Consider the following 12,752-nt stretch of genomic DNA (forward strand, 5'->3'; position numbering starts at 1 on the left):
AAAAAGCTACAGTAAATTGGACAGTGCAGTTAAATTCACAAAAATCTAAGCTTTCGGCCAATATCAGATATGTCTATGTCCTGGGAAATGTTCTTGTTACTTACAACCTCATGCTAATGGCATTAGCCCATGTTAGCTCAACCGCCCCGAGGGGGACCTACTAATCCTGTAAAGGTTAATATGTAATCAGATTATGAAATCAAATCTAAATCAAATTTTACTTGTCACATGTGCCGAATACAACCGGAGTAGACCTTAACGAGAAATAGTTACTTTCACTACAGCCCCGTCGATGAGAATGGGGGGGTGCTCGGTCCTCCTTTTCCTGTAGTCCACAATCATCTCCTTTGTCTTAATCACGTTGAGGGAGAGATTGTCGTCCTGGCACCACACGACCAGGTCTCTAACCTCCTCCTTATAGGCTGTCTCATCGTTGTCGTTGATCAGGCCTACCACTGTAGTTCCATCGACAAATTTGGTGTTGGAGTCGTGCCTGGCCATGCAGTCATGAGTGAACAGGGAGTACAGGAGGGGACTGAGCGTGCACCCCTGAGGGGCCCCCGTGTTGAGGATCAGCGTGGCAGATGTGTTGTTACCTACTCTTACACCTGGGGGCCACCCATCAGGAAGTCCAGGATCCAGCTGCAGAGGGAGGTGTTTAGTCCCAGGGTCCTTAGCTTAGTGATGAGCTTTGTGGGCACTATGGTGTTGAACGCTAAGCTGTAGTCAATGAATAGCATTCTCACATAGGTGTTCCTTTTGTTCCGGTTAGGAAAAGGCAGTCTTGAGTGCAATAGAGATTGCATCATCTGTGGATCTGTTTGGGCAGTATGCAAATTGGAGTGGGTCTAGGGTTTCTGGGATAATGGTGGTGATAGCCATGACCAGCCTTTCAAAGCACTTCATGGCTACAGACGTGAGTGCTATCGGTCAGTAGTCATTTAGGCAGGTTACCTTAGTGTTCTTGGGCACAGGGACTATGGTGGTCTGCTTGAAACATTGGTATTACAGACTCAGTCAGGGACAGGTTGAAAATGTCAATGAAGACACTTGCCAGTTGGTCAGCACATGCTCGTAGTACACGTCCTGGCAATCCTTATGGCCCTGCGGCCTTGTGAATGTTGACCTGTTTAAAGGTCTTACATCGGCTACGGAGAGCGTGATCACAGTCATCCGGAACAGCTGGTGCTCTCATGCATGTTTCAGTGTTACTTGCCTCGAAGCGAGGCACTGGGCAGCTCGTGGCTGTACTTCCCTTTGTAGTCTAAGTTTGCAAGCCCTGCCACATCCGACGAGTGTCGGAGCCCGTGTAGTACGATTCAATCTTAGTCCTGTATTGACACTTTGCCTGCTTGATGGTTTGTCGGAGGGCATAGCAGGATTTCTTACAAGCTTCCAGGTTAGAGTCCCACTCCTTGAAAGCAGCAGCTCTATCCTTTAGCTCAGTGAGGATGTTGCCTGTAATCCATGGCTTCTGGTTGGGGTATGTACGCAGTCACTGTGGGGAAGAAATCGTCGATACACTTATTGAAGACAGTGACAGATGTGGTGTACTCAATGCCATCGGAAGAATCCCAGAACATATTCCAGTCTGTGCTAGGCTAACAGTCCTGTATCTTAGCATCTGCTTCATCTGACCACTTTCTTTTTGACCGAGTAACTGGTGCTTCCTGCTTTAGTTTTTGTTTGTAAGCAGGAATCTGGAGAGAATTATGGTCAGATTTGCCAAATGGAGGGTGAGGGAGAGCGTTGTACGTGTCTCTGGATGCGCTTTTCCGGTTTGCTTATGGAGGAAAACAGCTCATTGAGTGCGGTCTTAGTGCCAGCATAGGTCTGCGGTGGTACATAGACAGCTACGAAAAATATAGATGTAAACTCTCTTGGTAAATCGACTTGTCTACAGCTTATCATGAGATAACCTACCTCAGGCGAGCAAAACCTCAAGACTTCCTTAGATTTCATGCACCAGCTGTTGTTTACAAATATACATAGGCCACCTCCCCTTGTCTTACCAGAGGCCGCTGTTCTATCCTGCTGTTCTATCCCGCTGAAAAAGCTTAAAACCCGGCGGCTGTATGTTAATCATGTCGTCGTTCAGCCACGACTCGGTGAAACATAAGTTATTTCAGTTCATGTCTCGTTGGTGGGATACACGTACTCGTAGTTCATCTATTTTACTATCGATTGGTTGTACGTTGGCTAATAGGACCGATGGTAAATGACCCTCTCGGCGATGGATCCTTACAAGGCACCCGGACCGTCTACAATACCCCCGTCTTTTCCTCCATGCAAATGACAGGGATGAGGGCCTTGTCGGGTGTATGGAGTAAATCCTTCCCGTCCGAATCGTTGAAGAATTCCTCCAGTACAGTGTGAGTAATCGCTGCCGAGATCAAGAAGCTCTTTTCGGTCATGAGACACGGTGGCCGAAACATTATGTACAACATAAGTTAAAACGCAAAAAAAAACACACAAAAAAATAAATAAAAAAAATACCGTAACCAATTGTGCTATTGTATCATAAAACGGCAGCCATCGCCTTCGGCACCATTATCACCAGGAGACAGAAGTCTTTACAGCAATTCAAAAAGTATTGTTTCATTATTGTAGTTGGAACAGTTGGAACAGACCATGTAGTTAAGACATAGTGACCATTCAACCATGAGACGACATGTTTTCCCACTCCCAATGTTCTTTATTACCTTTGATCAAAAACACTCAGACCAAAAAGCACATAAATGACATTTTCATGCATGTATATGATTTGCCTGTCATACATGATACATACATGAAACAGAGTGCATTGGCAACTCATGTCTAATGGAAACCAGTCAGTCAACAAATCAATCGTCAAGTCATCTCATTCCCAGGCAATTCCACCCAAATTGCGCAAAAAGCCTGGTGGACCAACGTGTTAAAACTTGGCCTCCGTTAGCCAATACAGAAAGACCTGGAGAAACTCCAGGTGCATGGGAGTCAACTTACTCAGCTTAATATACCAACCAATCATCTTCCATAATACCTCCCCCATACGCTAACACACCACAAGCAGAACCTTGCCTTTCACAGGTGTTATTCTCTCAAACAAAATGCCCCTTTACCCAGTAAGGCCAACATTGAATAGTTGATGTACCAGCCTTACATACGCAATAGCCTGGGGACAAGGTTAGTCAGTCAGAAAACAGTCAGTCAGGCACTTTATGTAGGTGAACTAAGGCCTTTCTCTCCGTCTCAACCGTACACATCTCTCAATTAAAACCTAAAATCTGTTTCTAAAAGCAAATCAAACTATTCAGCCCCCATGGAACTGTAGCAGTCAAACACCGGGAAGCTTCACTTTTAATTTTTAAAAAGCACACTGCACTCCCCCTCTCTCCTCTATTTAGTCCAGTCGTTGCTGCGTTTGTGTCGTGGGCGGAATTTCCTCTGTGGGCCACTTATCTCTTCAGAGGGGAGGGAGGAGGCAGACCCCTCAGGCTCATTAGTCCACCCTTTGGGGGAGTAACGAGGAAGAACAGGGAAAGGGGGAGGGCAACGAATTCTCCTCTCGCCTTCGTGGTGTGAGGACCTCCAGTCCTCCCCTCCCCTCCTGTCTTCCTCTGGTGGGTAGGGCCTCCTCCAGTTGTTCTGTGGCTGGGGGGGTCTCCATTGGTAGTTGTTGAAGTGAGGAGGATGGGGGAGAAGGCTCGGGTGGGGAGGCCACATGCCATAAGGAGGCAGAGGAGGGGGGAAGCCGTGAGTCTGGTGGTTCATACCCCTCTGGTGGAGAGGCCTGTAGAGAGAGCGAGAGCAGAACCGTCAGACCAAAATTAAACATATGGAGTGAATTCGGAAAGTATTCAGACCCCTTGACCTGTTCCACATTTTGTTGTTACAGCATTATTCTAAAATAATAACTTATTATAAACTTAAATATCACATTTACATAAGTATTCAGACAATTTTACTCAGTACTTTGTTGAAGCACCTTTGGCGACAATGAAAGCCTAGAGTCTGTGGTATGAAGCTACAAGCTTGGCAAACCTGTATTTGGAGCGCTTCTCCGCAGATCCACTCACGCCGTGTCAGGTTGGATGGGGAGCGTCGTTGCACAGCCATTTAAAGGCCTCTCTACAGATGTTCGATCATGTTTAAGTCTGGGCTCTAGCTGGGCCACACAAGGAGATTCAGAGACTTGTCCCGAAGCCACTCCTGCGTTGTCTTTGCTTAGGGATGTTGTCCTGCTGGTAGGTAAACCGTCGCCCCCCAGTCTGAAGTCCTGAGCACCCTGGAGCAGGTTTTCGTCAAGCATCTCTCTGTACTTCGCTCCATTCATCTTTGCCTTGATCCTGACGAGACTCCAAGTCCCTGCCACAGCACGATGCTGCCACCACCATGCTTCACCGTAGGGATGGTGCCAGGTTTCCCCCAGATGTGACACTTGGAATCAGGCCAATCTTGGTTTCATCAGACCAGAGAATCTTGTTTCTCATGGTCTTAGTCCTTCAGGTGTCTTTTGTCAAACTCCAATAAGGCTGTCAGGTGCCTTTTACCGAGAAGTGGCTTCCGCCTGGCCACTACTATGGTGGAGTAGGACAGAAATGGTTGTCCTTCTGGAAGGTTCTCCCATCTCTACAGAGGAACTCTAGAGCTCTGTCAGAGTGACCATTGGATTCTTGGTCCCCTGCCTGACCAAAGCCCTTCTCCCCCAATAGCTCAGTTAGGCCAGGCGGCCAGCTCTAGGAAGTCTTAGTCATTCCAAGCTTCTTCCAATTACGAATGATGGTCACTGTTTGTTAGGGGCTTCAATACTGCAGACACTTTTTTGGTACCCTTCCCAAAATCTGTGCCTCGACACAATCCTGTATCGGAGCTCTACGGACAACTCATTCGACCTCATGGCTTGGTTTTCGCTCTGACATGCACTGTCAACTGTGGGACCTTATATAGACAGGTGTGTCCGCCTATCCAAATCATGTCAAATCAATTGAATTTACCACAGATGGACTCCAATCAAGTTGTAGAAACATCTCATGGATGGTCAACGGAAACAGGATGCACCTGAGCTCAATTGCAAATCTCATTGCAAAGGGTCTGAATACTTATAGTTGAAGTCAGAAGTTTACATACACCTTAGCCAAATACATTTAAACTCAGTTTTTCACAATTCCTGACATTCAATCCAGGTAAAAATTCCCTGTCTTAGGTGAGTTAGGATCACCACTTTATTTTAAGAATGTGACATGTCAGAATAATAGTAGAGAATTACTTATTTCAGCTCTCATTTCTTTCATCACATTCCCAATGGGTCAGAAGTTTACATACACTCAATTAGTATTTGGTAGCATTGCCTTTTAAACAATTTTACTTGGGTCAAATGTTTCAGGTAGCCTTCCACAAGCTTCCCACAATAAGTTGGGTGAATTTTGGCCCATTCCTCCTGACAGAGCTGCTATAACTGAGTCAGGTTTGTAGGCCTCCTTGCTCGCACACGCTTTTTCAGTTCTGCCCACACATTTTCTTTAGGATTGAGGTCAGGCCTTTCTGATGGCCACTCCAATGCCTGGACTTTGTTGTTAAGCCATTTTGCCACAACTTTGGAAGTATGCTTGGGGTCATTGTCCATTTGGAAGACCCATATGCAAACAAGCTTTAACTTCCTGACTGATGTCTTGAGATGTTGCTTCAAAATATCCACATCATTTTACTTCATGATGCCATCTATTGTGTGAAGTGCTCCAGTCCCTCCTACAGCAAAGCAACCCCACAACATGATGCTTCCACCCCTGTACTTCACGGTTGGGATGGTGTCCTTCGGCTTCGCTAGCCTCCCCCTTTTTCCTCCAAACATATCAATGGTCATTATGGCCAAACAGTTCTATTTTTGTTTCATCGGACCAGAGGACATTTCTTCAAAAAGGACTTTGTCCCCATGTGCAGTTGCTAACCGTAGTCTGGCTTTTTTATGGCGGTTTTGGAGCAGTGGCATCTTCCTTGCTGAGCGGACTTCAGGTTTTGTCCTTATAGGATTTGTTTTACTGTGGATATAGATACTTTTGTACCCGTTTCCTCCAGCATCTTCACAAAGTCCTTTGCTGTTGTTCTGGGATTGATTTGCACTTCTCGCACCAAAGTACGTTCATCTCTAGGAGACACAACACATCTCCTTCCTGAGCAGTATGACGGCTGCGTGGTCCGATGGTGTTAATACTTGCATACTATTGTTTGTACAGATGAACGTAGTACCTTCAGGCATTTGGAAATTGCTCCCAAGGATGAACCAGACATGTGGAGGTCTACAATTTTTTTTCTGAGGTCTTGGCTGATTTCTTTTGATTTTCCCATGATGCCAAGCAAAGAGGCACTGAGTTTGAAGGTAGGCCTTGAAATACATCCACAGGTACACCTCCAATTGAATCAAATGATGTCAATTAGCCTATCAGAAGCTTCTAAAGCCATGACATCATTTTCTGGAATTCTCCAAGCTGTTTAAAGCACAGTCAACTTAGTGTATGTAAACTTCTGACTGGAATTGTGATACAGTGAATTATAAGTTAAATAATCTGTCTGTAAACAATTGTTGGAACAATTACTTGTGTCATGCACAAAGTAGATGTCCTAACTGACTTCCCAAAACTATAGATTGTTAACAAGAAATTTGTGGAGTGGTTGAAAAACGAGTTAATGACTCCAACCTAAGTGTGTGTAAACTTCCGACTTCAACTGTACATGTAAATAAGGTATCTGGTTTCAAAAATGTCTAAATACCTGCTCTCGCTTTGAAATTATGGGGTGTATGTCGACATACCTGTATGTCTATAAGGGTTAGAGGACAGGGTGCTTACACAAATTGGTTGTAGTCATGCCTGTCGTAATGTCTGTCGCGGTCGTGGGCAGGAGAGTCGAGAATGTTATGACGACTGCCAGAGCGGCCTCTGATTGGCTCCTGCTCCGACTCCTCCATCCCATCATTACTGCAGAGGGAGGGAGGAGGGATGGATGAATAAAAGTATGGATGGACAGACAACAATAGAGACCGACCGATCAACCAACAGAGACACAAATTACCTTCTCTTTGGCCCAGTCTGTAGGTCTTTCAGGTAGTTCTCTCTTTCTATGGGGTGACCCCGCGAAGAGTTAAACACTGGAATAACACATGGAAAATACATTACACACAGGCATGTGTGCACACAATTTTTGAATGAGGTTCAGTACTCACACTCCACAGCCTCTTTAGGATCGATCCCATCTACATCTATCAGATACCTGAAGAGGAGAGAGTGAGAAGAGGAAAAGAAAGATGTAGGTTACAAACTAAGCACATGTAGAATCTACCAGAAACTCCACAAAATCTGCTAAAAGCTCCTTACCTACAGACCAGGTAGCCTGTCCTGTTGAGCCCATGAGTACAGTGTACTCCGATCAGCTTATCTTTGAAAGAGAAAGATAAGAAATACGTTTACATTATCTTGTATTTCTGCTGATGTGTTGACGATTAACTAACAAGACACAGACAATCAGTTTCACAAACCACAAGTGAGGGTGTGGATGTGTGTGTGTGTGTGTGTGTGGTGTGTGACTGACCGTTGTGTGTGTTGTCTCGTAGGAACCCACGGACAGCACGTTTGAAGCTAAGGATTGTGGGGTCACTGGGAACTTCATGACCAGCTGTGAAAATCTTCAGGTAGAACACGGAGTCTGGAAGGTCCTACACACACACACAAACTACACAGTAAGTGATTGTGTGTTTGTGTGTGTGTGGGGAAGTGATTGTGTGTGTGATTGTGTGTGCGTACCTCAGGTTTGTAGTAGCGCGTAGTAAAGGTGAGGTCTATAATCAGTCCCAGCTCCTGTCCATCTTTCTCCATAGTCTGCATCAGCTCCCATGGACCAAATGCCTGCGAACGTTCAACATGACGACACAGGGACTGGAACACACACACAGTTATTAGCCTAGTAACTACTAACACTCCTAGCTACCAGGGGTGTACCATTAGTCGGACTCCGTTGCAAAACGTTTCGTCTGTTGCAAAATGTTTTGCAAAATAAATTTACTCCAAACGGAAAACATTTTGCAACAAACATTTTCTATTTGACATATTCAGGTAGGTCCCTCACCGTTTTGTTTGCATCCTAGAGTAAAAGGTTTCTGTTGCAAAACTTTTGCAACGGAATCTGAACAAATACATCCCAGTATACCTATTACAAACCCCAAGGCCACTAACACCAACCCCGTAACTCAGTGCTTAATCTCTTTTGGACAGACTCGCATAATGGTAGGCCTTCATTGTAAAATAAGAATTTGGCCTTAACTGACTTGCCTAGTTAAATTAAATAAAACATAACATTGAGCAGCTGACACAATTCCGCTAGATTCTAGTTCTGGGTTTCCTAGACTACCCAGTGCTTGACAACACACCAGGGGGACACACAGCGAAGTCACTGAAATCCACCATGTATTTCACATCAAGTACATCGTGGAGTTGAGTGACTTAACACACACACACACACACACACAGCTCTTGACTGTTACCGGTTTCAGAGGGACTTTAAAAGCGATGAACCGCGTCCCAGATATAATCTTCCCTACGGCCTGGTAGTCTTCCCATCTGTAGGAGAGATTGCAGGACATCAATATGACAGTCTAGAATCCAGTCTACATTACTAATTGAGGTCCAGCTCTGGGGGCTAACATTAGCATTAAATAGTTAACCGTTTAAACAGTGGCTATTTACCTGTCCGGTATCCCGTTTTTCTTGTGAGGAGGCATCTTTTTCTTGGGTTCACCTTTGGATAACAGTTAACCTCACTTATACAATCAACATGTTCTGCAATAAAAAATCAAATAAAAAGTGTATTAGCCACTAGCAGCAAAACCAAAGTATGTCTACGTTAGCTATCAAATTATATCGACAACACAGACGTATTGAGAAAGGGATCACAAATGTCTGGGCGGTCGACGGAGGATTAGCTAGCGCTAGCTAACTACGTTAGTTCTCAAGGCACATTATTCACGTCAACAATTTCCTTACTCACCCAGTCAAATATGAACTCTTCTCAACAGTTAACATGAACCGTGTTTCATTTGACCTGAAAACAGAAGTCAATGTATTCAACCGAAAGCAAGTTAGCATGAATCGCATTCCACCTTTCAGCTGCCGCGTTTGGATGACGTAAGGAGAGTCTAGTGTATCTTGCGGTCAGAATGTCTCTGTTCTCCCCTAGTGGTTTGGATGTGTTATGGCAGGAGAGGAACCACAATTTAAACCTGAATACAAGCATAGTAGACATTGCTAGACCAATTTTGACACGGTCTTTCTAAAGCACCATTGGGTTGTCAGTCAGTTGTCTGTAGTGATACCGGAGCACCGAGGCCGGTGGCGAACTCGCTAAGCAGCTGAATTCGAAGCAGTGTGCGGGGTGGCGGACGCGTTTTTCGCTTTATCAAAAGGACGTCATCAACGACATCCGAAGCTTCATTTAATCACGTGATTTTTCAACCCTTGTGTAGCAAAATGCGGGATCCCGGCTGGTTTTGCAGTGGTTCCGGTGTTTTCTTCCGAGTCCAAGCTGCTTTCTAACGCCGACTTCTACTGTACACCGTACTCACAAATAGAATTAGGATGTTGTGCCAATAGGTTCACCTGACTGGTAGACCGGTAGCTTAGCCGGGAACTATAACTGTTCTATACTATAGTATAGTCTATACTATAGAACAGTTAGAGACGTAACGGTGTGAGGTTGAAGGCACTCTATTTTGCAAATTGTTTTATGTGAAACCATACTTTCTGCAGTGTGTTCATGTGTTTTACTAAGTCTAGTGTAAGATTATGCACCCTAACCCTTAAGCACCCTAATTAATGCAATAGGTTCCGTTTTAGAAAAATAGTCAACTTGAAGGCAGACAGGATGTAGACATGCTATTCCAATCTATTATAGGCTATTACAATTTAAAGGGCCTTTATTGGCATGGGAAACATATGTTTACATATTTACAAGTGAAATAGATAATTAACAAAAGTGAAATAAACAGTACAAATATTTAACAGTAAACGTTACACTTACACAAGTTCCAAACGAATAAAGACTTTTCAAATGTCATATCTCTATATACAGTGTTGTAATGATGTGCAAATAGTAAAAGTACAAAAGGGAAAATAAATAAACATAAATATAGGTGTTTGTTTTCCACTGGTTGCCCTTTTCTTGTGGCAACAGGTCACACAGCTTGCTGCTGTGATTGCACACTGGCATTTCACCCAATAGATATGGGAGTTTATCAAAATTGGAGGTCTGTGTAATATGAGGGAAACATGTGTCTCTAATATGGTCATACATTTGGCAGGATATTAGGAAGTGCAGCTCATTTTCCACCTCATTTTGTGGGCAGTGTGTGCATATTTATTTAACCTTTAATTAAGGCAAGTCAGTTAAGAACAAATTCTTATTTAAAATGCCTCCTGCGGGGACGGGAGCTGGGATCAAAAATAGCATATATAAATATAGGACAAAACACATATTACGACAAGAGAGACAATACAACACTACATAAAGAGAGACCTATAAGACAACATAGTCTTCTCTTGAGAGCCATGTCTGCATTCGGTGGCCTTTCTCAATAGCAAGTCTATGCTCACTGAGTCTGTACATAGTCAAAGGTTTCCTTAATTTTGGGTCAGTCACAGTGGTCAGGTATTCTGACACTGTGTACTCTGTTTAGGGCCAAAGAGTGTTCTGTTTTGCTCTGTTTAATAAATATATATATTTCCAATGCGTCAAGTAATTATCTTTTTGTTTTCTCGTGATTTGGTTGGGTCTATATGTGTTGCTGTCCTGGACCTCTGTGGGGTCTGTTTGGGAACAGAGCCCCAAGACCACCTTGCTTAGGGGGGGCTCTTCTCCAGGTTAATTTCTCTGTAGGTGATGGCTTTGTTATGGAAGGTTTGGTAATCACTTCCTTTTAGGTGGTTGTAGAATTTAACAGCTCTTTTCTGGATTTTGATAATTAGTGGGTATTAGCCTAATTCTGCTCTGCATGTATTATTTGGTGTTTTACATTGTACACAGAGGATATTTTTTGCAGAATTCTGCATGCAGAGTCTTGATTTGGTGTTTGTCCCATTTTGTGAATTATTGGTCGGTGAACAGACCCCAGTCCTCACAACCATAAAGGGCAATGGGTTCTATAACTGATTCAAGTCATTTTAGACAAATCCTAATTGGTATGTCGAATTTCATGTTCCTTTTGATGGCATAGAAGGCCCTTCTTGCTTTGTCTCTCACATCGTTCACAGCTTTGTGGAAGTTACCTGTGGCGCTGATGTTTAGGCCAAGGTATGTATAGTGTTTTGTGTGCTCTAGGCTAGCACAACAGTGTCTAGATGGAATTTGTATTTGTGGTCCTGGCAACTGGACCTTTTTTGGAACACCATTATTTTTGTCTTACTGAGATTTACTGTCAGGGCCCAGGTCTGACAGAATCTGTGCAGAAGATTGAGGTGCTGCTGTCGGCCCTCCTTGGTTGGGGAGAGAAGCACCAGATCATCAGCAAACAATAGATATTTGACTTCAGATTCTAGTAGGGTGAGGCCGGGTACTGCAGACCATTCTAGTGCCCTCAACAATTCGTTGATATATATGTTCAAGAGGGTGGGGCTTAAGCTGCATCCCTGTCTCACCCCCCGGCCCTGTGGAAAGAAATGTGTGTGTTTTTTACCCATTTTAATCGCACACTTGTTGTTTGTGTACTTGGATTTTATAATGTCTATAATAGTTTTCCTCCAACACCACCTTCCATCAATTTGTATAGCAGGCCCTTATGCCAAATTGAGTCAAAAGCGTTTTTGAAATCAAGAAAGCATGAGAAGACTTTGCCTTTGTTTTGGTTTGTATGTTTGTCAATTAGAGTGGCAGGTAGCCTAGTGGTTAGAGCGTTGGGCCAGTAACCGTACATGTTGCTAAATCGAATCCCCGAGCTGACAAGGTAAAAATCTGTCATTCTGCCCCTGAACAAAGCGGTTAACCCACTGTTCCTAGGCCGTCATTGTAAATAGAATTTGTTCTTAACTGACTTGCCTAGTTAAATAAAGTTTTTTTTTTTAAGTGTGTGCAGGGTGAATATGTGGTCTGTTGTACGGTAATTTGGTAACACAGATAATGAACCTCCCAGTAATGATCCGTTTTTTCGGGCAAGCGCCGAAGCCTTCAGAGAGCCTAGGGATCCCATTACTGTTAGTATGTGTCTGCTCCAGGCAGGTGTGTATGTCTGTCAGTCAGTCATCCAGGCTGTGTTAAGTTCATGTGGCGATTATTATGTGGCGCTCACAACAGCTCCTAAATTGGTAAATACCAGAATACGACTGGGAGTAATACACTTGAACGCCACCGCAACTGGTAACTAGTAGTGGGAAACGTGTCTATCATCTCTGAGCTCCGACCTATGTTACATGCTGAACTCTGACGTTACACACTAAGGAAATTACCTCGATAACAGCATTTTTCAGAAGTTAAATGCAACAACAAAACATTATTTGTGAAAAACAATATATTAATATGGTTTTTAACACTACAATTTGTTTGCGGTGTTCTCAAGTTGAAAGCACGTGAATGCACACAACTCTTTGCTCCCAGTTTACAAGTAGTACTTTCTGAGTATCCCACTTGAACACAGCATTAGTTATTGACTACTAACCTTGAATTGAGTACTCAGACCCATCCCTAACAATAAGTAAAAAATAAGATAAAGACAGTAGTCTGGTCTTTGTGGTTCCGCC

At 43.7% G+C, this 12,752-nt stretch overlaps 1 protein-coding gene across 3 annotated transcripts; it reads right to left on the reverse strand.

Moving 5' to 3' along the window:
• Window positions 1-2,672: 2,672 nt before the first annotated feature.
• On the reverse strand, window positions 2,673-9,427 carry dusp11 (dual specificity phosphatase 11 (RNA/RNP complex 1-interacting)). 3 transcript variants are annotated; one of them, XM_024397158.2, is made up of 10 exons: window positions 9,016-9,427; window positions 8,715-8,766; window positions 8,513-8,588; window positions 7,776-7,907; window positions 7,564-7,687; window positions 7,350-7,410; window positions 7,199-7,245; window positions 7,048-7,123; window positions 6,825-6,953; window positions 2,673-3,772 (listed from the first exon to the last, which is right to left on the reverse strand). In XM_024397158.2, the coding sequence occupies exons 2-10, from the start codon at window positions 8,747-8,749 to the stop codon at window positions 3,379-3,381; spliced, it is 1,074 nt and encodes a 357-aa protein (XP_024252926.1). In that variant the 5' UTR covers window positions 8,750-8,766; window positions 9,016-9,427; the 3' UTR covers window positions 2,673-3,378. The 3 variants fall into 3 exon arrangements, with proteins under 3 accessions (XP_024252926.1, XP_024252927.1, XP_024252925.1); XM_024397159.2 differs by having other exon boundaries at window positions 7,776-7,877; window positions 8,715-8,807; XM_024397157.2 differs by having other exon boundaries at window positions 8,715-8,807; window positions 9,016-9,425.
• Window positions 9,428-12,752: the final 3,325 nt, after the last annotated feature.

This window comes from Oncorhynchus tshawytscha, linkage group LG33, assembly GCF_018296145.1.
Source record: "Oncorhynchus tshawytscha isolate Ot180627B linkage group LG33, Otsh_v2.0, whole genome shotgun sequence".
Classification (NCBI taxonomy): domain Eukaryota; kingdom Metazoa; phylum Chordata; class Actinopteri; order Salmoniformes; family Salmonidae; genus Oncorhynchus; species Oncorhynchus tshawytscha.

Excerpts from the sequence above, each read along its gene's own strand:
- dusp11 (XM_024397158.2), bottom strand. The coding sequence starts at position 8,749 with ATGCCTCCTCACAAGAAAAACGGGATACCGGACAG. Across the intron at positions 7,124-7,198 it reads TCCTAAAGAGGCTGTGGAGT|TGTTTAACTCTTCGCGGGGT; the intron begins GTGAGTACTGAA and ends GTGTTATTCCAG. Across the intron at positions 6,954-7,047 it reads CAGACTGGGCCAAAGAGAAG|TAATGATGGGATGGAGGAGT; the intron begins GTAATTTGTGTC and ends CTCCCTCTGCAG.